Source organism: Cryptomeria japonica, chromosome 8 (genome assembly GCF_030272615.1).
Source record: "Cryptomeria japonica chromosome 8, Sugi_1.0, whole genome shotgun sequence".
In the NCBI taxonomy this organism is placed as follows: Eukaryota; Viridiplantae; Streptophyta; class Pinopsida; order Cupressales; family Cupressaceae; genus Cryptomeria; species Cryptomeria japonica.
Genome location: NC_081412.1, coordinates 484,676,318 through 484,703,261, shown reverse-complemented (window position 1 = coordinate 484,703,261; position 26,944 = coordinate 484,676,318). Strand labels below are relative to the sequence as shown.

The 26,944-nt window shown below is 38.7% G+C and overlaps 1 protein-coding gene across 8 annotated transcripts in view; it reads right to left on the bottom strand.

The window, feature by feature from the left end:
• LOC131077280 (tetraspanin-10) overlaps positions 1-26,692 on the bottom strand; it is a 91,276-nt gene extending 64,584 nt beyond the window's left edge. For 7 of the 8 annotated variants that reach the window (XR_009113569.2, XR_009113570.2, XR_009113571.2 and 4 more), the window contains exons 1-4: positions 26,442-26,691; positions 26,223-26,338; positions 26,056-26,110; positions 25,902-25,957 (exon numbers count right to left, since the gene is read on the bottom strand). Coding sequence is in view for 5 of the 8 variants with exons in the window: in XM_058014736.2 (XP_057870719.2) it covers positions 25,902-25,957; positions 26,056-26,110; positions 26,223-26,338; positions 26,442-26,495 (281 nt within the window). In the remaining 3 variants the exon portion in view is untranslated. Of the gene's footprint in view, positions 1-25,901; positions 25,958-26,055; positions 26,111-26,222; positions 26,339-26,441 lie in introns of all 8 variants that reach the window. The other variant, XM_058014741.2, reaches the window with a different exon arrangement.
• Positions 26,693-26,944: the final 252 nt, after the last annotated feature.

The window sequence follows — 26,944 nt, the reverse complement described above, 5'->3', positions numbered from 1 at the left end:
AATCCTTGTCTTGAATGCAACACTTAGCCTTGAATGGAGACTTGAAATGATCAATTGCTTGAAGGAATGTTTGAATGCTTGAATGCTTGAGTATAGTTTCCACGCTTTTTCCGTCATGTGTGTCTCTCTCTTTTTCTTTTTTTCTTACCCAAATGGGAGAGGCAAATGTAGTTTATATACTTGTCAATTAGGGCTGATAGACTGATTTTCCCGACCTTAGGCCGACCAGGAAACTTAATTTCCAAATTGCAAACAAAAAGACCCGAGACCCCTTAGGAGACCGGGCCCAAAATAGGACCCAGGGACCAGGGCGCTGGGCGCCATGGTCCTGGGGGACCAGGGCGCTGGGCGCTCTGGTCCCACCTCCCGGGACAGCAGGGTGCAAGGAGGTTCAGGCCAGGGTACTTGAAAAATGCAGTTTTTGGTGTCGTAATCAGGTTTCGGGGTCTCCATTCAGGTTGCGTGTTGCGTCGCCATCGTGAAGACCGAAATGCAGTCGAAATTGCAAGTGTCGCAATTTTAGGACGCTACATTTAGCCCCCACTTTAGCGGGAGTATGTATGCTCATACTTCCGGTAAAGTACAAGGAAACAACATTGAAAGACTTTCACCACGTCAAGGAGGCAAGACACACCAAGCCCCCAGTGGACTAAGGATCTTACGACTTCGATTGACAAAGTAAAAGGGAAGATCACGAGGGAGAACCATGACTGTCAGTAGTAAGGTTCCCTCACTATGAGTCATGCAAGAAAGATATCAAGAATTTTCAAGGCAAAGCTAAATTTGCCAAGAAATTCTCAAGTATCTTGTAAAGATATGAACGGGATGTATGCCCCCCTACGTTAAAGCGATCGCACACGCCTCACCGGGGGTGATTGTTTTAACGTAGTGATACACATAAGAATGAGAAAGGAAAGGAGCACGTTATCGCAAGGATTTAGCCCCCAAGTGTGAGATAAGCCCAAGGATAATAGACACAAAACACAAAGCACGAGGTGACTTCGCTTTCCTTGGGGTCAGTATGCTGTATGATAATTCATGTATATATATCATATGTATGTATGCATAATTGTTCTTCATTCCCCAATCAAGGAAGGTCACCTAGAAGAAGGGAACACATGTGTCTTTTGAGTCAACATGAGAGAGATCGAGAGATCTCAATGCTTTGCATCGTCCTCAAGTAGACAACACTAAGGACAACAAATAGAAGAATGAGAATAACATATAGAAGAAGTAACACAAGAGAGGAGGAGAGAATCTGCTATGGTAATGTAACTAGTCTAGCACGTCATCTACCCCCCGATCTTGCTGATCAATGTTTCGGGAAGGCAGGGAACACGCTAGAGGAGGAACATTCAACACCGCAGATGGAGCTATCACAAGATCCAAACAAGGGCTATGTTCATGTTCCGAGCCACGTTGTTCTTGTCTAGGAGCTAGGATAAGTGCTTTAGAAAATTCATTAGATAAATGGTTATCAATATCAACAAATTCATATTCACTATCAGAATGAACAGGAGTAACATTTTCATCATGAATAACATTTTCATCTATATCATCATCAAGATTTATAAAAATAGGATCTTTAACTCGCACAGGATCAAGACCATCATGCATCTTATGTTTAGGAGATATAGGCTCAATGTCCGGCTGAGGAGAAAATGGAATAATGCTTGTTGAAGGTGTTTTTGGAGATTTCAAAGTTTGAGAAGCAGCTGCTTGAGCCCTAAGACGACGCTTTCGTCGGCATTCACGTGCAGAACGATTTCGTCTAGTCTTAGTAGGAAGTGAAGAAGATTGAGGAGGAGGAATGTTCTCATCCCTATCACTTGGGTGTTTAGGTTGTGGTCTCTTAGGCTGAATAATAGGAGAAGAAGAAGGTCTCTTCTCTCTATAAAAGGAAGGAGGAGGAACTGCTCCATATAAAGGAGGAATTTTTGGTTTAGGAAGGAGACCAAGTCCACCATGACGAGGAGGTATAGGTCTACTTGTAGGAAGTTTATTAGATATAGACATAGTCACATCCATAGGGATGGGTTGGGAATCTTCTTGAGTAAAGACATTAGTTTTATCTTTCAAAGGAAGAACTTCCTTCTCAAGAATGATAGGAATGTCAAGTTTAGGTGTTCTAGGTTCACTTAAAGATAGGATCATATCTGTTTTCCACTTTTGATAAGATTTGAAAAGATGATCACTTCGCGGAGGAAGGGATTGGAATTGTTTAGGCCAAAAGTAATCAAGAGGAACACTAGAGGTTCTTTCAGCTGGTTTAAAGAGGCTATGATTGACAGTAACAACTTCACCATTATGGGGAAATTTCAAACACTTATGAATAGGAGAAGCAATAGCTTTCATGGAAGATAGCCAAGGATAGCCAAGCTTCACACAAAATTGTTCGGAAGATGGAATAATAGCAAAGTTCACATCAAGGGATTTGTTATAGACCTCAATAGGCAGTGTAATAGAACCAATTGCAGGAGAAGAAAATGCATCAAATAGTTTCACAATCACATCTGTTTTGTCATAAATCACTTGATTCAATTGCAAAGTAAAAAGAAATTCTTCAGTAATAACATTAACCATGCATGAAGGATCAATAAGCACTCCACGGCAAGGTGTATTTTTGACTTTTGCAACTATGTATAAAGGACCATCAGGTGCCCTAATGGTTTCATTGGAATCAAATGTGATGGAAGGTTCTTTAGGGATTTCTTGCTGCTCTACAAAGTTAATCACATTTGGAGTCATAGACACAAGACCATCAGATGAAAGAGAGGAATCATTAGTCTCAATCGCATTAGAGGTATGAGAAGGTAATGGATCAGTGAAAATCTGAAGATTTTGATTAGGAGGAGCTACAGATGTATTGCCTTTATCATTCACTCCAGAAACAGAGATAGTATTATTATCAATCAAATCTTGAATTTTACCCTTTAAAGAAAAACATTTTTCAGTATCATGCCCAGGCTGACGATGAAATTGACAAAAGGCTTTGTTATCAAAATAAGGTGAAGTAATCTTTGCAGGATCAATTTGTCTTATAGGAGGAAGAGTAAGCACATTTTGTTCCAATAATTTATTCATAATACTATGCAATGATTCATTCAAAGGAGTATACTTTCTTTCTTTCTTGAAAAATTTAGAAATAGGAGGCACACCTGATGCTGCATTCACATTGTTGTTGATGATGTTTTCATTGAATTTGATGGAGTCTCTGTTCGGTTTAAACTTCCCAAATGGTTGTTGACTGCTATCACCCTTATCACTCGGAGCCATAGGATGTGATTGTTCCATTTGACTCACAGTCAGTTGATAATTGTGAAGAGTTGCACACAACTGTTGGAAAGAAGTAAACTCAGAAAACAGAAGTTTGTCTCGAATATCTTTTTGTAAATTAGAAATAAAGATTCTTTGAATATCATTGTCAGGTACTGGAAAAGAAATTTGAGCATACAAATGCTTATATCTACCAATGAAATCAGTCACTTTTTCTTTAACACCTTGTTTACAATGCATTAAATCAATCAAAGTAACTTTAGGACTTATATTGTTTTGAAATTGTTGAATAAAAGCATTTGCAAGTTGTTCGAAAGAAGTAATAGAATACGAAGGCAACGAGCAATACCATTGTAGGGCTTTATCTCTTAATGTTCTAGTAAACAGTTTTGCAAGCAACCTTTGGTCATAAGCAAAATCAGTACATATTGTTTGAAAGGTCTTAACATGTGTTAGAGGATCACCCTTACCATAATAAAGCTCCAAATGTGGAATTTCAACATGTTTAGGGGTAATAGCTTGAACAATGTCAAGAGAAAGTGAGCTCGCAACATCAAATGTGGGCACACTAAACTTAGATTGATTCATAGAGGCAATTTGTTGCTGTAAAGAAGAGACAGTTTGTGCAAGATTGTTAATGGTCGCTTCAGTCGAAGGGTTCATATTAGATGTGTTAGATTGAGATGGAGGTGTTATGTTATTGAAAGAAGGTAAAGAGTAAGGTGGTGGGACCCTATGATAATTAGTCATAGGAGATGATTGGACAGGAGGAACACTACAAGGAGGAATGGAATGATTAAATGAATTGCCCCCTTGCGTCATGTTCATTTGCGGAGATGTAATAGGAACACTCATTGAAGGAATGAATGAAGAAGTCGGATTGAATGAAGGAAGAGGGTTAATTGAAAAGGAAGGATTGCCCCCATGACTAGTGATCACAGGAGGAATGTCTTGTGTAGAAGTAGCCATTATGTTTGATGTAAAGGTAGGTATGCTAGCAATAGAAGTCATCAAAGGAATAGAATGATTGACTTGTGTAGGAGGTTGTGTATAACCTAAAGTTTCGGCACAACTCTTCATAGGCATCACGTTCGAATCCACAATGTGTGAAATACCACGCAAAATATCAATTCCATTCTTATCACTTTGAAGCATACGTTTTAGACCCTCAATTAAAGGAAGAGCTTGACTATCAGGGTATTCTTGAGACATCCATTGTCGAAAATCGTCAAATTGGTTATCCAATTTCGAAATTTGTTCTTCAGAAACCTCATGGAGAGCTTCTTCATCATTAGGAGGATTAGAGGAATTACCCATGTCCTCGTTAAAAAGGCTATTCAAATTAGGTTCCATCTCCTGAGTAGTTAAACCTCGGAAAGACTTAATTCTACGGCTTCGTCTAATGGGAATAGTGTAAGTAGGGCTTATTGTTGTAAAACTCATGCACTAGAGAAGGAGAGAAAATTTTGATTTTAGAGGTAGCAATTTTCAGTAAAATCAACCAATCTTCTGGATTTAAGCTGTTAAATGCAATCACGACAATCTCCCGAAATTTCGGAAAAAATGTCCGGGACCGTGGCGCTCGGAGTGCAACATGATCCTTGCAACTTTTTTCGAAATTTGCAGGGATGAAAGGAATGATGATTTTAAAGCCAATCTGAAAAAATTGAGTGATTTTACGATCTGTAGATAGGCCAAATTAAAGTTGCAATCTCAAAATTGAACCCTACCCAGATTGTCGAAAAATGCAAAATTTGAATTTTGAAAAAAAGAGGGAAACTGAAATTTTGAATTTTATGATTTTAGAGGGAATGTCAAAAGCAATGCAAGCTTTGAAATTCAAAAATTGACTCAATTTCACGCAAAATTCAATTTTGAAAGCGGAAATCAAAGTTGTTGTAATTAAGCACTTAATTTCAAAAGTCACAAAATGCAAGAATTTGAATATAGCACTGAAATTTTTAATGAATGTTAACGCACTTTTCAGATTTAGGACAGTAAGAACACAATTTTGACACAAAATTTCAGTTTCAATGATTTTTGAATGTTTAAAAGTCTTAATCCAAGCAATCACAAGACCAACTTTGACTGTAATTTTGAAGGTGTTAAAATTGATAAAATCAGCCAAAATTTTGAATTTTAGCAGGAAAATACAGTAAGATCTTGCTCCCGAAATTTCGAAAAAAATGTCGGGGACGATGGCGCTCGGCGCCACGGTCCTCGCAACTTTTTTCCAAATTTTCAGGGATGAAAGATATTGTGATTTTATTGCGGAATCCAAAGTTACAGCTGATTTGGAGATGTTTTGATCAGTGAAATTGTCGGACAAAGGTTGAATCAAGAGGGTTTCAAAAATTAGGGTTTTGACACTTAACCACTTAATTTTCAAAATTAAAACATAGATATGAATTGATAATTTGTAATAGAAGGACAGATCTGAAACAAGCATTAACAATTAAACATTTCACAAGCTTAATTACTAAAAAGAAATTTTAGGGTTTTTATGCAATCACCTCTAAAATTTTGCAAAAGATCAAACATGGAAATGTAATCAATTTTTTCAGACCTAGGCATGAAAAATCAGAAAGAATGTTCACATCGGGTTCACCAAAATGTAAAGCGGAAAAAAATCGCGATCGAACCCTAGTTGCTCTCCCCTCTTCCAACTCCAAGGAGAGAGAAGGGAGGTTCGCTAGGATTCGATGGTTTTCACTTAGGGGGGAGACTTTACATTCAAAAGAGGGGTTGAAACCCACAAGATCCAATCCCACGCAATGCAAGATTGGATGCTAAATGAGTTTCAAGGGTTAAGACAGCAAGGCTACCCTCTTTTGTAAAGAATGTGCATAGAAGAATTGAGCTAGGAATGCATAAAAAGTGACAAAGATTCGCTTATAAACTGAGATAGGAATACAGTATGAAGCTGCGGACCTGGAATTAGCAGTAAAATGTCGATACGGCGTTGTCCTGAAAATTTGAGCAAAAGTTGTCGAGACGATGGCGCCCGGCGCCACGGTCCTCCGAAAAATCCGCAAAACGAAGGAAGATCTGTTCGTCTCTGCACAAGGATTCCAGATCTTCAATCTCTGCCGCGTACCTGCAACCTACACACAGAAAAGCGAAGACGATTGGGGGGTTAGGGATTAGGGGTTTGCCTTTAGGTCAAACCCCGGTTTTGGAATTAACCAAGAAATGAGCAAGAGCTGTAAATGTAAATGACTGTAAAACAAGTACTAATACCTTGTTCTAAGGATGTTTGTATCCTTATGTGCGAAGGTTTAGATGTTGTATGTTGTATGTTGTATGTTGTATGTTGTAGTAGTATGTGATCTCCTCTTCAATGGTTGAATCCTTGTCTTGAATGCAACACTTAGCCTTGAATGGAGACTTGAAATGATCAATTGTTTGAAGGAATGTTTGAATGCTTGAATGCTTGAGTATAGTTTCCACGCTTTTTCCGTCATGTATGTCTCTCTCTTTTTCTTTTTTTCTTACCCAAATGGGAGAGGCAAATGTAGTTTATATACTTGTCAATTAGGGCTGATAGACTGATTTTCCCGACCTTAGGCCGACCAGGAAACTTAATTTCCAAATTGCAAACAAAAAGACCCGAGACCCCTTAGGAGACCGGGCCCAAAATAGGACCCAGGGACCAGGGCGCTGGGCGCCCTGGTCCCACCTCCCGGGACAGCAGGGTGCAAGGAGGTTCAGGCCAGGGTACTTGAAAAATGCAGTTTTTGGTGTCGTAATCAGGTTTCGGGGTCTCCATTCAGGTTGCGTGTTGCGTCGCCATCGTGAAGACCGAAATGCAGTCGAAATTGCAAGTGTCGCAATTTTAGGACGCTACAACAGCTAATTCAAGATCATATCAATCCATATTTAAGAGGTGTAACCTTATAGCTTTTTTAACCTCCTCCGCGCGCAACAGAATTGGCGCTAGGAGGGCCTTTGTCAGGATTCAGGCAGCAAGTTGAGTTTATTGAGACCTTTTAAATGCTATACTTGGGATATGCAAGATCCCTATTAAACCAGAAAAGCCAAAAAATCAAAAAACCAAAAAATACCAAAAATATTTCTGAGTCATTATGTTGAGTCAGTCGCTTCATGAAGGCTGTTTGCAGTCCGAAATTTTTCAGATCCAACAGAGGTTGAGTCTGCAGCTATATCCCAAGCGGTTGTCCGAATTTGCATCTACAGCTCACTGCAGGATTCATGACACCACAACGCACGATGAACTGAATTGCTTGACATTTTTGTCAAGGGTTGAGCTCACATTACAGGGGCAGATATTCTTTTGGGATGTCCCCAAACCAGAGGCGATCGTACAGCCGGATATCCCCAGTCCTCCGTCCAGCATCGAAGAATTTACAAGATTCAAGAATTTGATTGAGAACTGGTTTGGTCTTGATGAGGAATTACGCTTGGAAAGCGTGTTATCACCTTGGTGGTGCAGAATTCACCGCACCCCACATCAGAATTCACCTGCTCGCTATGCATGGAGGCAATCAGTCAAGTTAAAGCCCAATTTAGAGTGCCGGAAGAACTAGAGGAGAGCATCACCAGCAAAGTGTGGAGTGCCTACCTTGCTGCAGACGAGTATAGACGAACGCAAAATCAATGTAGCACCGCACTGCCCGATGATGAAAGGATGGAGTTGCCAATTGCTAAGCAAGATGAACCGGTCAATCAAACCAAGGCAGCACTGCAACTGATGAGGACAGTGTTCAGAAGGATGATCAAGTGAGCTTTGTGGATCAGCCACAGGTTGAAGAGCAATTTGCAGCAGCCTCACCGATGGACGATGCAATCCAAGAGTCCGTCGCGAATGTTTTTGAGGGCCAATTAATCGAACGATCCCTGTTGTTTAAAGACGGGTGGCAGAGGTGCCTAAGGCTGCATTGTTCACACAATATGAAGATGCATCGGCAAATGATGCACCCCTCTTTCCTAAGTTCGAGTTCGGTTTTGAGATCAACTGTCAACCTGGGCCACCCGATGAAAAATCTAATGCTGATTTGCACACTCTGAACACTGATGAGATGCTGCACCACCAATGGCGACCTCCTGATACAGTTGTTGAAGCCTTCCCGCCACACAACCCATCATACAATACTCTGCATGACTCAGAATCTTGCCAGGTTGTTTCTTTCCCTCCTGCTGTTAATTCTGAAAATTTTCCATTTAATTTTGAATATTCTGGAAAAACAACCTGTAAATGGATTAACCATGGACCTAATGAACTTCCCCAACTAATAATTTTACCCACTGTCCTGATTAAATTCGAGAGTAGCTAACTGAAAATTTTCTTTTCAGAGTATAAAGACAAACCAGCCAAACTAAGAACTATTCCCACTGCCCTGTTACTGTTGCATATACTGAAAAATCACCCTAGGTCAGGAACGCATGCATATAGTCCACCGTTTGTACAATCGGTCTCTTCTTGTACATAGTTAGTTTAGGTTTTTGTTCGTTTTCTGGTTTTTTTAGCTTAGATTTCTTGTTTTCTGCTTTAGTTTAGTTTGCTTTCCGTAGTGTAGGTGTCGTTACAGAAGGGATTGTCTCCCTGTCAGTTTTTGAAGGGGTTTGTTTGCTTTTCCCAGCTTTGGTGTACGAAGTCGGAACAAAAATTCCGGCTCATTTATTGGATGCCGACTTTGGTAGAGCACCTAATTGATGGTTGCCCCCGTAGTCAGTCCATTTTTGGTTTAAGGCTTAGTCAGTCTAAAAATTTAGTTTCTTACTACGTCTTGTCGCCAACGTTGTGATCACTGCACTTTTAAACGCTTAAGTCTGTCGTTTTATCAAAGGGAGGTCACTGCAAGTGAAAAATTTTGAGGCTCTGCTTCAACGACCACTGTAAAAGATGTCCAATTTACATTCAATATGCAAGTTATATTCTATATCCTATCTCACGAATGCCACTTGCTATAAGTATATGACAAACAAGGCACGATCAAGCAAAGCCTTGATCGGTCATGACCGATCAAGACATTACTTGATCGTGTCTTATTGTTAATACTAATAAACTGCATGTTATGTAGATGTTAATCGGTGTGGAGTATAACCGATAATTATCGGTATTTACCAAGCGCTACGACCCGATAGTATATCGGTGGCTGTCAATGCTAACAGCCGATAGTTATCGGTGTGTTAGCCTCGACAACCGATAACTATCGGTGTAGACTAACACACCGATAACTATCAGTGACTAACATAATACTAACCGATAACTATGCATTCGATACATATACTATATGCACCCCGATATAATATGCAACCCGGTCTAATGCAATCCGATAATAATATATTAATCGGAGTCATCATTATATTAGATCGATATTCATCTAGATATAAGATTCATTAAATAGATGAATATGAGGAAGATGCAAAGTATGGTTTAATCAATAGTTTGATCATATACAAATATATAATGACTATCAAGGATGATTCAATTGCTTGATGGTTTTATCATAGTTATCGATATGATAAATGATTGAATGAGAGACTTCATTTATCTCTCATTCAATCATTTATCTTACCGAAGCTATTATGCATTAACAACCATTGTAACACTCAATCCCACGTAGGCTTCACTACTTACCAGCCAAGGTGAAAAAGTGAAAAGTACAGAAAAAATCAAAAAAAAAAAAAGAAATTGAAAAGCAAAGAAATATCAAGTTGCTTGGCTTTGGGAATGCAAACACCTCTGCCGGTATTCAAAAGAAAATTTATCGCAAACAAAGCAATCTCTGTGAACTTACAAGCGATAACTCCATCGGGGCTATAGACGCTTGCTGGCAGCGGGGCTCTATCCAGGTTGCTTTTGGAGTATGAGTCGCTCTACGTAACTTGCATTAACTAAACAATGATATCTCAACCTTCTTTAATGCCAGAATGAATTTCACTGCACACACTTGATTTCTCAAGGTTGGTGACTTGATTTAGTTTGCGACCTCATTTTTACTTTGAATCTGTCTTCTGTCATTTGGGTTGTTTTGTGGGGCATATACCAGAGATTCTGGGTTCAATCCGGACTTGCATCCCCGAAATGACTGGGAACATTTCTCCAGCAGAGTCGCCATTTGTTGTGTGTTGCACACGCCCCCTGTCGCTAACAGGGTCCCCCTTCCCTTTTTTTTGGCCCCTTTTCCGTCTTCGCCCTGTTGAGTTCCGCACAGAGTGTCTCGCATCCTTTCGAGCGAGCCCGCGATCAATCCATGAGATGATGATGTTGAGCGAAAGAGCCTGTGATTCCCTATGGTCGGTTGAACCCTCAGGCACGAATTCCAAGAGGTTCTTTAAGCTTGTAAAATTGCCTTGAAAAGGCGTGGGATGATAGAAACTAGCGAAATCCGCCAAGTAAAGGACAGCGCATCTGAAGGTCGCATGAGGACCCAAAGACGCCAATTTTCGCATGAGAATAATGGGAGAGATTACATGATGTTTTTAGAAGTTTGCACGATTTGTATGAATGTCGATTTTCGCCATCTGGAAGGTTAAGGAGGGGCAAAAGCCTTAAACTCACCCAAGTGCCGAAGCTCACGCCTTTCAGCCAAAAGGTCCGAAAATTTGACATGTTGGCAAAATAGCCAAAAGGTCAGAAAATTAGAAAGTTTGCAAAATGGCCAAAAGTGCCAAAATTCGGACCTTTTAGCCAAAATGTTAGAAAAAGTGAAAGTTGCCAAAATGCCTCAAAGGCCGAAATTTGGACCTTTAAGCCAAAATGTTAGAAAAGTGAAAAGTTGGCAAAATGCCTCAAAGGGCCAAAATTCGGACATTTTAGCCAAAATGTTAGAAAAAGTGAAAGTTGGCAAAATGCCTCAAAGGGCCAAAATTTGGACCTTTAAGCAAAAATGTTAGAAAAGTGAAAAGTTGGCAAAATGCCTCAAAGGGCCGAAATTCAGACCTTTTAGCCAAAATATTAGACAAGTGAAAAGTTGGCAAAATGCCTCAAAGGGCCGAAATTCGGACCTTTTAGCCAAAAATGTTAGAAAAGTGAAAAGTTGGCAAAAGGCCTAAAAGGTCCGAAATTGTCAAAAAGCCAAAAGGGTCCGAAATTTTCAAAGTGACCAAAAGGTCCGAAATTGGCAAAAGGCGAAAAAGGTCCGAAATTTTCGAAGTGACCTTTAAGTGAAAACGCCTAAAAGGTAAAAGTTGGCAAAACGTTCAAAAGATCCGAAGTTTGCAAAACACTCCAAAATCCCGAAATTGGCCATAAAGGGGTGAAAATGTAAAAGATTTTAAAGTTTGCAAAACACTCCAAAATCCCGAAATTCACCATTAAAGGGTGAAAATGTCAAAGTTTTTAAAACTTTTCGAACGCCCCTCTTGCCCGAAATTGCCAGGAACAACTAAATTCGTGGAAGGAGTAAAAGCGTTAAAACTTGGGAAATTTTCAAATGACCCTCCAGGCGTTAAATTTTAATATTTGTTAAATTAAATTAATTAATTTTTCAAATTGATCTATTGAAATGAAATTGATTGTTCGCAGGTCATAGGACGTCATTAGAGAACCAGGAGAAGGACCTGAAACGCAAATCAAAGAAGTATCGCAATCAAGGCCAGGCGCTGAAAACTGGAAAAGAAAAAAGATGTGGGAACGCCCTGCAGGAGCGCAAGAGCAACCAAACATTGGGAACCGTGCCGCTGAACAAAGATGAAGTCCACCACCGGGACCAAAGACCAAAGAACACTCTGAACGCTGCAAGTTTATGCCTTCTCAGAAAAAGCACACAGCTAGATTTAATTCTAGGAATTCAATTTCTAAAAAAGCTGAAATTGTTTTATTGTAAAACTGCTTGTAAGTCCCACTCAGATATTTTGAAAGAAAGGGGAAACAAGTCAGTTGTGGACAGTTATGTCCAACTACCGGATAGACTCAAATTGAAGCCAAATAGTGGCAGGTAGTTGAAATTGTGGTTGAATGGATGAGTGAGAATTTAATGGGCATGGGTTAGGGCTGCTAGTTTCTAGAAGGCAGATCAGGACCCTTGGATGCAGTTAATCCTAGCCTTTGGTTTGTATTGTAAAATCTATAAAAGGCAGAGGCCTTTCTTTTGTAAAGGGTTAGATTGTTAGAGATTTTTGTTAAATAGTTAGACTCTGGTGAGAGAATTAGATTTTAGAGTTAGAATAGGTTAGATTTTAAGCAGTAGCATAGAGATGTTGCAGAAATTGTTGTAATAGGCAGCTGAAATCAATATATAGACATTGATTTGGTGTTTATTGTCTTGTTTTCATCTTGTTTGCATGGTTTCTCTTAGCATTTTAGATAGATCTTTCTATTTTGGGTGTGCAGGTATTTGATAGATTCAGGCTCATACCATTGAGGATATACTGATTGTGTATCCTTTTGTATGGTTAACCTGAGCCTTTAATTGTGCTTAGTTCAATTGCAGGTGTCCATCTGAGTTGCGCTAGAATTGGGTGCTTAGCCGTGCATCTCCAGTCTGAAAATCTTCCAAGTCCCTTTGAAGATTGCACCATTCCTGCAAGGTTGTGAGCTATTCTGGCCAAGCAAGGATTGGTTATGTTGAATTCGTCTACCCGCATACCCGTGTTGTTAGTTTTAGATCTCCTAACCCTTTCCTTTTGCTCTTTATTACGTAATTTGAGAATCACAGCAGACCAGCTTGTTGCAAATCGTAAGTCCCCTTGTGCTCCCAGCAAATCACATCGACCACTAAGTAATCCCGCAGTCAAGACCTGACAATCAAAACCTTGAGGTCGTCCCCTTTGATCAAACAAAAAACAGCATTAGGGATTTCCTTATCTCAAGAGAGGATAGGATACTCAGTGAGTACATTCTATTGTGCATTGGCCGGATGAAGTCGCAAGTTCAGCTATTTTAGACACGTCAACAGGTTTCTATCTTGTAATCCTAGCCATTGATTCTAAGTCCATAAGAGTCGTCAATCTGTAAAGGGCTCTCTATATAAAGCCCTGGCTCCTCATTTGTAAAGGTTAATAGTTAATAGTCAGAGAATAGTCAATAATTCGTAGCATTTTAGAGTAGAGTAGAAAGAGAAGGCAAAGATTGTTGCCAAGACATTATTGCAAAAGACATGTAAACTTCATTGAAGGAATGGTGAATTCTATGTGTCGATTCTACAATTTGCATGGTCTCTATACTTCTCAAATTTAATTTCATGTTATTAGATGAATGGAAGAAATTTGTATGATCAACGGTGAAATTTGTATATCCATACTACTAGCGCTTTGTTGATTGCAAACTTGCCTTGCGTAGTCAACTGGAATCATTCAGCTTAAACTTAACTTCAATTATCGCTTCTTCATTGATATGCATCTACCTGATGGTGTCTATGCTTGTAGCAGTGATCTGAACACCATAAAGCCTTCCTTAGAAGATCGCACTAGCCTTGTGGAGATGATCCTAGCATGTCAAAGCAAGACTTAGTTAAAGTTTCATCAAAGGTCATCCATCACTCCTACATTCTTAGTGTTAGGATTAGATCCTTCTCCAACCCTTATCCTTTTCCCTTTTTTAAAAATCAAAGATCAATAAAGACCCACATTCCAGTGATATCCAAAGCAAATCAGACGCTCGGGTCATCGAATGTAAGTCCCCTTGTGAGCAAAATTACATCATACCGCAAGAGCTTACCCACACGTAGAGAACCTACAATCAAAACCTTGGAGCTACTCTGATTGATCCTTTGGCGAGATCTTCAGCAATCGGGGAAACTTTGTTCAAGAGAGGATAAGATACCTTGGTATTTTATTTTGTGTTCGCATGTGCATGAAAAACACATCAAAAAGTTCTTTACACCCGTTTTGCCTCCAACACAATCATCTTGAGGCAACTTGTGAATGTTTGTGAGGCACTAACATAGTCATCAACGAAAATCGGTCCGTACTAAGGCTATGTTTCATTGAGTCTCCGAGACAGGGGGCATGTTTCGAAAACAGGATTATTTTAGGCCATTTTTAGGGGACGGAGATGGGGATGGGGACGAGGACGGCTATATTTATAAGTTAAAAAATAGGGAAATTTCAGATATTCATATGATAACATTGATAAAGTTCTACAGTGGGTGCAGCAGGTGTTTTTAAACATAGGGCTACCAACATTAAATTATTTTGAATATCTGTGCAATGGCCTTTAGGGGATATGAGGAGGTGAATCCTCAAGCATACTTATTACATTTTTTTCTCACAAATCTTATGCGTTGTGCAGTTTCTTGCTTCTCTTGCCTATGCCAAGGTTCTGGTCCACAGCAAAAGGGGTTAACCTGTTCCCTAGCCCGTATTTCCCAACCCTTTGATATATATAATTATATGCAAATTTGCTAACAAGAAGACATGTATTTATTTATGAAATACCTAATTGTTACATACTTGCTTAATTTACTTTGGAGTGAATATATGTTTCATTGCAATATATGTACACTATATTATTTTTATTTATTGAATAATTTGTCATTTATTTTCAAAAAGTCCTAAAGAAAGACTGAGTTAGATGAAATATATATTCCTCAACCCAAATCGGATATAAGATTTTTGGGACTGTCTTTTACTTACCCCTTTAAACAATCAGGATTAGTTTATGCTTTAGTAACAAAAGAGAAAGTAAAGCATTAGTTTTATTTCAGTTCACCGACAAATATTTAATATGTTACCCCTATACACTGCCTCCTTCACACATAAGTAATTATTTTCACAACTTAGAATGGAAAAAAAATATAAAAAAATAAAAAATATTCTATGTTTTTTGATTGAAAAAAGACAGCTATAAAAAAGAGGGCAGCCAGCTGTCCCCAACACAGTTGGGGGACGTCCAAGCATCCCCTGACCGTCTAGGGGCCGGCCGGCTGTCCCCTCTCATTGGGGACGTCCCCAAAAAAAAGATCAACTTTGGGGAAACGTACCCAAGGCGTCCCCCATCCCCAAAACGTCCTTGGTACAGGGACTTGGCCAAAAACCTTAGGGGACACGTCCCCATGTACTCTTGTACAGAGCAATATAACACTACTAAAACAACAAATATTAAATAGATGAACAAAAATGACATTTGGTGGGATCATGTTAAATATCTCCCTAGTTTTACTAGACCCATATTGAGTATAATCCATTATGCTGACATGAATAGGCATTATGGGAGAGATGTATGATGGAATTGACTCAATGATTAAGAAGATGAAAACCATCATAAATGAGAAAGAACAAAATGTTGAAAAAGCTTTGTTCATATAAAAGAAAATTATTAGAGAGATGGAACAAAATGACCACTCTACTAGATTCTCTTGCCTTTGCACGTAGTCCCAATTTTCTACTATTGAGATCATTTCTATGTTTACAAGGATTGCCCCATATAGAGATGAAATCAACCAAGGGTACTTCCATGTGGGATGCAACTAGGATTGAGTTCATGGCTTTTGGACACTTCAATGACTTTAGTATCGATGCTCTTCATAACAAATTTAAGGTTGATGCTCACAATTCGTGACACTTACATGGCCAATCATTCACACAACTACAACATCTTGCAATCAAAATCTTAGAGCATGTAAATATTATTAAAAAAAAAAAAAATGTTCCTTTAATAATTTAAATTTAATTTTATAACTCTTTAACTCTCTAATTTTGTCTTAATATGTTGCTAATTCATTTGCATCTGAAAGGTATTTGAGCACATACTCCTCCATTCAATCAATAAAGTGCAAATGACTACATTGAAAAAAGGCAAAGGATTTAGTGTATGTGCATTTCAACTTGCATCTCCTTCCTCACAAACAAAGTCGCCACATGGAAGGGGGCACAAGGAAGTGGGATATCAAGCTAGAGCATACTAACTTGGATGCTTCCGCCTCCCACCTTGTTGCACTTGATGTTGACGACAAGCCAGCTAGTGAGCATGAGAGTGTCAATGTTGGTGTCACTACCAATGGTACTATTTATGGTTATTCCAATATATCACTACCTACATCATCTAATATGGATGGTGACTATGATATTTTTAAAGAACCGTCATATGAGGTTGATCTTTGATTGGTGATAGCTGATTGTTGACACTTCACATTATTATTATTTTATTTGAATATATGACATTCAAGTTTGACTCATTGAAACTGTAATATTTTTTATGTATGGTAGTTTTGTTTATTATATGATGCTATGTGTTATTTTAGACTTAATTACTGCTGCAAGTATGTATATATTTCTGACCTTTATATGTTTTTGTATAGACAAACCCAACATGAACCCAACCACCAAATTTTTTTTGACTCCAAATCCACACCAGTACCAAGACTAAGACCGGTAACTTAGAAGAAAAGAAACCAAGTGATAATAGTTTCTACATCAGTTGAAATATGAAAAGTGTGATTGAAATTTATCAGTGCAGTGCAGAGTTAACTCCAAGTTGGTTCATTTCTCTAATTCACACACACTTAATAAGATGAAAATCGGCAATGTTGATCATTTTCAAATGATTCCCATTTAAGTCCAATGGTTGTGAAGTAATGGTAATGGAGCACACTCATAAGAGTGTGACCAAAGTTCCAATCCCCCAGCCATAATAAGACAGGCCATAACTTCAACGAACACTTGGTGAGATTTTGGCATATTAATTGTCGTGTACATTCAAGCGCAACCCATGCTTACAGATCTGAAAAAAGTGGCCTTACATATCCCATGCCACATAAAACACATCATAACCTGACCGTTGATTTACCAAGCCAAAAGAAAAGCCCAACTTAAAAGATATTTATACATGTATAAACTATTTGAAGTTCTCCAAACTGAGAAAAGCCTTCTTTTGGTACCAAACACTGCATCATAATTACCATATTAAGAACCATCTTCCTTTCTTCACTTCACACTCACTGCTGTATTCCTTGACTGGACCGTATCTTTCATGTCCCAAAGGTTGATCTAATGATCCTGGCAGTTTCTCACGCTAATGGCTTCTTCAATTATTATCATGATGCGGCCATGGATGGCTTTGTAGGCCTAGTTAGACCTACAAGCCCAATTGAGATTGTTAGTGCTTTTCTTTAATTTTCTCTCATCAGCTTAACATCTTTCATTAATGATTAATTGGATTGAGAAAATCTTCCACGAGTTTGAAGACAAAATTGACCACTTCGGTTATATAAAATATTACATATATTTTAGGCCATTTGCATTCCAGTAAATTAATATATAAATATCCTAGTGCCCAGTTTGCAAACAAAACGTTAAGTAGTCAGAATAAGGATTACTACTTATTCTTAAAGAACAAATATTGAGCTGAAAATAAAGTTAGCAAAGAAAGTTCCAAGAGTGAGATTGAGACTAGATTACAACAGCAGGGGGGAGGAAAAGGAAGCAAAACGCCAAGAAGTTTCATATAGAAAAGTTTCTAAAAACCCTCTTAATCAAGCTCAATCTTCTTAGGTCTACAGAAAATGCTCTTTCTCAGAAAAATGTTTCTGCTCAATTTATGGAGACACGGCAGAGCCTAAGAATTATTACATTGAAAACAAACTACCTGGTTTTCAACATATAGATACTCATATCGAAGAATATGATGATCAACAGCATCACATTTATATGTACAATGCTCAATAAGCATGACAAAGGTCTGATATTGTGGCTAATAATGAATATTGCAAACTTCTTTTGGAATGTGAGAGATACATCTCACACTAATTAAAAAGTATGATATAGCAACACTAATAAAACAGCATAAGACTACCATGTTACTTCAAGAATTTAAGGTTGAAAGGTTTAGAACTAATATTTCATCAAGTTACTATGTAATGGCCTGGAGCAATCTGCAAGCCATATAAAGGCTTCTTTTGTTCAAGTTCTCTTATTGCTTCAAGCTTGATGTAGAGCTTGCTTTCATTCTTTCTTTCATATTTGGCACAATTTTACAGAATATTGTAACTTGATTCCGCATGCCTTTTGAACTGTATGTATTTTGAACTCCATTCATGAAAGGATTCAATAATGGCACCAGATGTCTAATAATTGTCCTACAAGAAACTATAAACTTGGAGTTTGGCACAATTTACAGAATATTGGCAATATATTCCACATGCCTTTTGAACCGTATATATTTTGAATTCCATTCAAGACAGGATTTGAATATGGTACCAGATGTCTAATAATTGTCCTACAAGAAACTCTAAACTTGGAGTTAACTTTAACGGAATGGATTGGTGACAAAGGATGGTTCTCTAATGAAGCTGTTTAGTGCAGAAAGCAAAGATTGGAACTGTCACCGAAAAACATAACACATTCTTGACCTTACCTACAAGCAGATGTACAAGAACAGGCTTTGTTGGTTGCTGAGTTAAATCAGCAGCAAGAAGACTTCAGCACTCTTGCAAGGTTTTATGGTTGCTCTTAACATGTTCCAAAACTTTAGTTCACGGGCTAGATGTTTATAGCTCTTACTAGAGTTTAAGGAAATATCTAGGACACTCTTTAATATCAACCTATAGCCATTGTGATGATGTGGCAAGTAGTCCCCAGGCCTTTCAGGGAAGAGGCATATTTTTTATGGTGGAGTGCAGTTTTATAGGGTTGTGGATAAATGCGGCAATACAAGGCAAGGAAGAAAGAAAGAAAGAAAGAAAAGAATTAATATCCATAAATGACAAAAAAAAAATCAGTGGGAATGGAACGTATAGCACGTGCAATAGCAAAGGACTAGAGCAAAAATGGATGCCCTAGACATAAAGCATACAAACACAAGTACTAGCCTGAAAAATGGCATACCCATAGGGCCATAAGCAAGTGTAATGATAAAAAGAAAAAAAGGGGGAACACCCTATAAGGCAATGGTCAGAAGAAAGCCATCCAAACTGGGAACTTCAAGTGTCAGTGCTCCAAGACACAAACGAGGAGCCAACAAAAATTGCCATCGATCATAGTGGGAGTTGTTGGTGTTGGAAATAAGCCACACCCGGACCGACGATGGACTGGTCCAAGAGGGGCCAGTAGCTCAGTGGTAGAGCACTCCAGCAATGTATGGAAGGTCCTAGGTTTGAGTCCTAGCTGGTCCATGTCTCAACATGGTATCAGAGCCAGGTCCAGGCTAGGAGCCCCAAGCACACGAGAGGTGTGGCTTAAGGGAGGGGTGTTGGTGTTGGAAATAAGCCACACCTGGACCGACGATGGACTGGTCCAAGAGGGGGGCCAATAGCTCAGTGGTAGAGCACTCCAGCAGCGTATGGAAGGTCCTAGGTTCGAGTCCTAGCTGGTTCATGTCTCAACAAGAGTAATTATACAGAATCTGAGAATGGTCGGCATGGTGAGTCTAGAGCTAAGGGGGGTGGGCTGCAAAATTCTGGAACTTAGACGACCCTAAGTAGAACCTCTCATAAAATTCAAGGCCGAAGAACCGCTGATAGTGGGGAAAAATGGTAATATGAGGCTGCCTCTCAGATCTGCACCATGGAAGGGAAGTGAACTAGGGTCCTGTTGTGACCATTTCACACATCGCCCCATTGCAAATGGGGACCCCTGCTTTTTGCTTTCTAGGGTTTGTTCTTTAGGTCTTTTAGGGTTTTGTCTGTTAGCCTTTGCAAGATGAGTGCTGTCGGGGAGATCAATAGGATAGCAAGTCCTGCTAGAGTGATGTCCTGATCCTGAATTTGGCTAAGTCTGGAATGTCCTGATCCTGAAATTTGACTAAGTCTGAAAACTGAAAATCCTCCAAAAACTAGATTTTGCAATATAGCTCCTGGAGGTCTAAAACCACTCTCAAACATCCTGAAAGTATATATGGAATATAACTTAAGGAAATGTCACTTATACTTAAATGTTATATTCCATAAAATTATCCTGACAGAGAGTTCAAAAAGTCGCTCCGGACCCTTAGAGAGGGCCCACAGCGAAAAATCGCTCCTGACCCTCTGAGAGGGCCCACAGCGAGATTTTGATTTCCTTCATTTTGCAATGAAAAGAGACCAAGTTTTGATCATGAATGGAAAATAAATGACTTTCTCCACCCACCTGAAGAAGTTTTGACTAGAAATGATGAAGGACTTTGTTGAAAATAGAAAAATCGCTCCTGACCCTCAGAGAGGGCCCACAGCGAGAAATCTTATAAGGGTCATTGCTAGCCTTATTTGGTCGACTTAAGATGTCAAAGGCATGGGGATGGATGAAATGAGCATAGTGAAGTATCCAGACTTGATCAAAGATGATGAATTGAAGGAGTTTTGCCCAGGAAAGGAAAAATCGCTCCTGACCCTCAGAGAGGGCCCACAGCGATTTTCTTTGTGTGCACATTTTTGGACCTTTCTTGGACATGAATTTTTATTCATACCAAAGAACAAGATGACATCTTCCTTGGCAAAGTGATTTTTAGGTGAAAAGTGAAGCATTTTGGTCCAGGTAGCAAAAATCGCTCCTGACCCTCAAAGAGGGTCCACAGCGAGATTTTCAAATATGCATTATTCTTGCAAGATCAAAGTATGTTTTATGATTGGAAGGGATGAAGGAAAGCATGTTCTATCGGTTGAATATAATTTGGAGGATCAACACAAGGAGAAATCAACCCAAAATGAAAAAATCGCTCCTGACCCTCACTGAAGGCCCACAGCAAAAAATCGCTCCGGACCCTTAGAGAGGGCCCACAGCGAGAAACCTAAAATGGGAAATTTTCATCCAAGTTTGAGGAAAGCTAAGGTTAGGCATGGGTTAGAAACGATGTTTGAAAAGCCTTGAAGTGAAAAGAAATCGTTGAGAATCAATATTTTGAAGGCAATTACAAAAATCGCTCCGGACCCTCAAAGAGGGCGCATAGCGATTTTCCAATTTTCTCTCCTTTGTTTGAAGAATTGAGACAAAATCTTGCTTGGACAGGAGGAGAACGTGATGTGTTATGCCTTGGAGGTGATTTGAAGATTAAAAGATAAAGGAATTTGCTTAAAACCAAAAAGTCGCTCCTGACCCTCACTGAAGGTCCACAGCGAGATTTTCAAAAAATGCATGTTTTCTTCAAAATGGTGCTAAGGCAAGGTTAGGATAAGGAGAAGAGACCTCCAAAAACATGATGAATATTGTTTTGCCTTTGAAACTTGATGATTTTGGTCAAAAAATGAAAAATCGCTCCTGACCCTCAGAGAGGGCCCATAGCGATATTGTTGAAAATCCTCATTTTACCTTGCAACAACAAAGCGAGTTTGGATGAGATGGATAAATGAAGGATGTTGCTTAATGACGAATGAAGTTTCAATGAAAAATGATGAAGAATAAAGCCTAAAATCAAAAAGTCGCTCCTGACCCTTAGAGAGGGCCCATAGCGATTTTTCAGGGTCCTCTCCTTTGTTTGAGGAATTGAGACCAGATCTTGTGTGGATAGGAAGAAGAGATGATATTTTATGTCTTGGAAGCAATTTGGAATCCAAAAGATGAAGGATTAAGAGCAAGATTGAAAAATCGCTCCTGACCTTCATTGAAGGTCCAGGGCGAAATTGGTGATATCCTTCATTTTTACATTTTTGAGCGCTGATATTCCTTAAAATTCACCAAGTTGCTAACTTTGAGGCCTTTGGAAAGGCTAAATCAAATTCGCATTAAATTAAAGGCATTTTAATTTAATAAATTAATTTTTAGACCTTGAAATAATCAAAATAAGCATCTTAGAGGTATTAAAATTAATTTAAATAAATTAAAAATTTACAAGTTGAGCGCTCAAATACATTTATTTGCTTTTACAAGCAAGTTGGCCTTCTTTTGAGGAGGATTTTATTTCATTTTCATTTCCCTTTTGGCAAGTCGGCCTTGGAGAGAAGAGAGGTGAGCGCTCTATATATTGGAGGGGTTTGTTTCATATTTCAAATCATTCATTCATCCTTTTTCAAGTGCAAAGTTGAAGTGCGAATTGGAGGAGCGAAATATAGCATGTTGGAGGCGAAATTCTACTAATTAAGGTGCAATTTGGAGGAGTGAAATCTAGCTAGAGTGGAGCGAATTTCTACTAAGTGTTGAAGATCAAAGAGGGTGGAGTCTATTCTTTTTGAAGCTAGAGGAGGCGCAATTCATCCAAGGGAGAATTTTGATTTAAATTTTGCCTAGCGAAATCCATTTTTTGCATCATTTCTTAGAGTTTAATACTCAAGAGGAGGTATGGCAAAATCATCTTGACACCCTTGTTTAAGGTTTGATTTTTGGACATTTGTTTTGGAAAATCTAAGTATTGCATGGTTAATTAGGAAATGATAACTCTAGATTTATCATGAGGTTTCCTAATTAAAATCTTAAATCTTCCTTTTGAATCCTAATTTCTAGACTTCAAGATATATTACTAATTTTGAAATGTTGTGTAGGTATCAAGATGGCGACTCCAAAGTCCAGAGGATCTACAAGTCGGTAGGCTCTCATCAAAGACGATCAAGCAAGGATAAGGGCGACCTCCTCCAGTCTAGCATCGACAAGACAGCCTTCTTCGGTCAAGCATCATCATGACTAACCTCTTCCGATCCAGCGTTCCAAGGCGAGGTACATCATCACCCTGCACATCAAAGACAAAAGAAGTCAGAGCAAGGGCTCGTTGAAGGAGCAGATAGTTCCAAAAAAGTTAATTAAAGCTAGCTTCTCAGCAACGTCAAGTTGAATATCCACCAAATTACGAGTGTCAAACGAGGTGGCATCCTAGTCATCACTCCTCCAATTAGATTGGTCCACCTCAGCGTGTCCAGATTCAATGTACCTAACTCATGGGAGGTGGCACAAACTTCGATGTACCTACCCCAGCTATCTATTGGTCAAATTTTCCAGAGAAGACATGTGTCCTAAGGATGTAATTTTATCATTGGTCAAGCATTAAATGTTATGTAATGGTTGTAACAAACCCTAATTAGGGTTTTCATTGTTGAATCTTGGCCATTGATCTCAAATGGATCCGAGCCATTGAATTGTATTATGGGCACTATATAAGCCCCAGCTCTTCATTTGTAAAGGCTAATAGGAATAGAATAGAAAGCAGTTAGAAAGGAGTTAGAAAATAGGGAGTTAATAGAAGATAGTTAGTCAGTTGATAGAATAGCAATTAGAGTAGAGTAGAGAGAGAAGGCAAAGATTGTTGCCAAGATGTTGTTGTAAAAGACTTGTAAAACATCATTGAAGAAATGGTGAAATTTATGGGTCGATTTGACAATTTGCATGGTCTCTATACTTGTCATATTTGATTTCATGTTATTAGATGAGTGGAAGAAACGTGCTTGATTGATGGTGAAATTGGTTTGTTGATTGCAGACTTGCCTTGTGTAGTCAACTGGAATCATTCAGCTTAAGCTTAACTTCAGTTGTCGCTTCTTCATTGATATGCATCAACCTGATGGTGTCTATGCCTGTAGTGATGATTTGAACATCATAAAGCTTTCCTTCGAAGATCGCACTAACCTTGTGGAGATGGTCCTGGGATGTCAAAACAAGACCTAGTTAGAATTTCATCAAAGATCAATCATTGCTCCTACATTCCTTAGTATTAGGATTAGATTCTTTCCTCACCCTCATCTTTTTTCCTTTTTTCAAATCAAAGCCGGTAAAATCCTGTGTTCTGGCAATATTCAAAGCAAATCAGAAGTTTAGTCATTACGTGTAAGTCCCCTTGTGATTCCAGCAAATCGCATCATACCACAAAGAGCTTATCCACACGTAGAGATCCTACAACGAAGAACCTTGAAGTCACCCTGATTGATCCTTTTCGCGATATCTTCAGCATTCAGAGGCTTTACTCAAGAGAGGATAAGGTACCCTTGGGTATTTTATTCTGTGTTTGATAGTGTACAAAATACACGTCAACAGGTCCCCAACAACAGATGATATAGAGCCACGACCACAAGAGAGAGTACCAGAGTGGCAAGTAGCCTCAACCATAGTAGATCATAGATTCCAATTGAATTTCAAAAGGCCTATTCTTTACAAGGACAATTTATAACACTGCATTACAGACAAAGTTGTAAAGTAAAACATACTAGGTGCACATAAGACGACAGAACGAGAGATATACAAATCACAACAAGAAATCTTGGGTGCAATCTGGTGATAACCCATTTAAGTTTCTATTCAATTTTCTTATCACAGAAATAACCACCTGATGAGGGCATCAATAACTCAGAAATTTCTTGAAAATGGTATTGGAATTTTTAAAATATTCTAGAACGATAAGCTACAACACAGCAAACTTTTGGAAAATGTGAAAATTACTGGAAATATTTCAAAATTTGCCAGAAACATTTCAAAAATTTGCAGGGATTCTTCAAAGTTCCAGAATGGAGAAATATTTTGAAACCTGGGAAATATGTTTCAACTACCAGAAATCCTTAAAAGATTCAGAGCACGCCTGATATTTGACTCATGAGAAGGCAAAAGTCAATTCGGTTCAAAAGTGAGCCAAAAAAGAAAAACTCTAAATTGGCAAAATCTCAGATTTGAAGACCCAGAAAAGTAGGCAAGTCTCGGTTTTAACTGTGCAAAAACTTGCTGTATGGGAAAATACATGAAATATTCCAAATCTTATAAACATATATGCATGTTTCCATACCCTGAATTTTGGACCTGGTCTTGGCAAGTACTATGAAAAGCCTGGGTTAAATTTTGACTCTATGGCATGTAGAGCTCTTGCAACCGCAAGTTACATACCCATGCATAGGTTCCACTAACGTTTGATGCTCACAGTCCATCTATACAAAAGAATTTATATAGTCAGAATGACAAAACATTTATTTGTTTGTTTGATTTTTGTTCAACAAATACCAATGCAAAAGCAGCTGGAAACTAAACTCAGATCTAGCAGCTCAGATTATCCTGATTGTTGCATATATTTTCATTAGTTTCGATCCAAGAATCAATTGAATCCAGATTTTGATATCATGGATATGATGCATCACCAAATTTCTGCTGAAAGTTCAAATGTATACAGCTGTAATCAAACTTAATTCTAAAATAGATGCGCTTCTGAAGTCATTCTTGCCATTGAACTTGTATTGGTCAGCTTTATCTTTCTTCTTATCACTGACTCCTCACAATCGCCTTCTACAAAATGCTCTAGCTAATATGTAACAGGGATTTGAAGTAGTAAAAACTTCCTGTCCTTGTTTTGGTCAATATAATCACCTGAGACGAAGTGCTCTGGCTAAGACGCAACGTAGGAATGGGAAGTAACAAATACATCAAAAGCATATTAAGGCTCTGTACAGGAAGTATCATATCAAACAAACTTACAAAATAACCAATACCAACACTATGGGTGAAATGGCGTAGGTCAGAGTTGGACTGTGAATACCAAATAAAGTTATATTGTTCAATGTTCATAATAGCATGTTACACGAGATAAACCATTGCAAAAATAAGATGGAAGCAGCCGCCGTTAAGATCATAGTGCAATGGTTGAAAGGTGGAGTTGTTTCAAGTTCAACGGCCACCCAGGTTCAAATATCCGGTGGGCCGATGCTCTGGCAGGTTTTATGCCCATTACTGGGCTCTGTTAACAACCAGATCAAGGCCCAGGGTCCAATATCACCCTCCTTATATTATCAAAAAGAAAACTAAGAAGGGAGTAAAAGACAAAAATACTGATAGCTCTAAAGGTGAAGACATAAACTAAACCAAATTCAAATAGTGGAAAGAGTAAAAAGTAAAAGCATTTTAAAATTACTCACGCAAATACTGTAAATGCCGCAATCGCCGCTAGGAGCAAAAACATAAGTATAAGATACTGCCAAAAACATCACAGTCAAGGACCACGATATAATAGTAATAATGCATTTTAAAACTGTAAAATGACTTTCAACAAAATCCCGCCAAAAAGGATACGATCCATAACAGTATCGGGACGTTTTTCAGAGCTCCTACAAATCCAATCAATGATCTACCACAAAACCAGCACATAGTCTATGAGCTACAATCGAGTTGACGAGACGTACACTCAATAACTATACACAAATACTTTCAAACCCTAATTTGTTCTCGAATCGACATACATGAGAAAAACGGAAGCTCCGATGACAAGAACGGGCGCGCTGAGGAACTTGTTGCAATCGTCGCTATGTCTGGCACCTAACCACGTCCCGTATCCTAACACGCCTATCGACACTAGCTGCCAGAAAAAATAACTCAAAACTTTCTAAGCAGCTTTATATGCTAAAGAAAAAACTGTAAGCTGCAATTGCGTGCTGAGCTCAAAATACATACATACATACCAGAGTAAAGAGATTAACCCACAGGATAACATATGTGCTGACGCGGGATCCCATTTTCCTTGAGCTTTTGGCTTTTACAGACTGCTACAACGACATTTATATTTGAGTGAGTGAGACTCGAACCCGAGACGCAGCAAATTCAGTTACCTTTCTCTGCACAGGCTTTAATTCCATTCATTAAAGTATTGTCGTGAAGGCACGGAAAAGTTGAAACAGAGGAGCTAACGTCGTCATGATGGCATTCAGTGTTAAAATGGCATAGACTAACATTAAACTAATACTTTCAGGGTCCACATCATCATTTCGGTCGCAGGCTCGCTGTTGCTCTGTCGGCCGATAATTATGACGTGGCATCGTGCTTTGTACTATTTGGGCATACAATAATAGCGTTTGATTATTTTGGCTTGTCATTAACTCAATATCACGAGGCACTAAACTATTCAAAACATTGTCATGGTGAAAATAGTATTCCCATGCCCTTTTTAACTTATATTTTAGGCCTA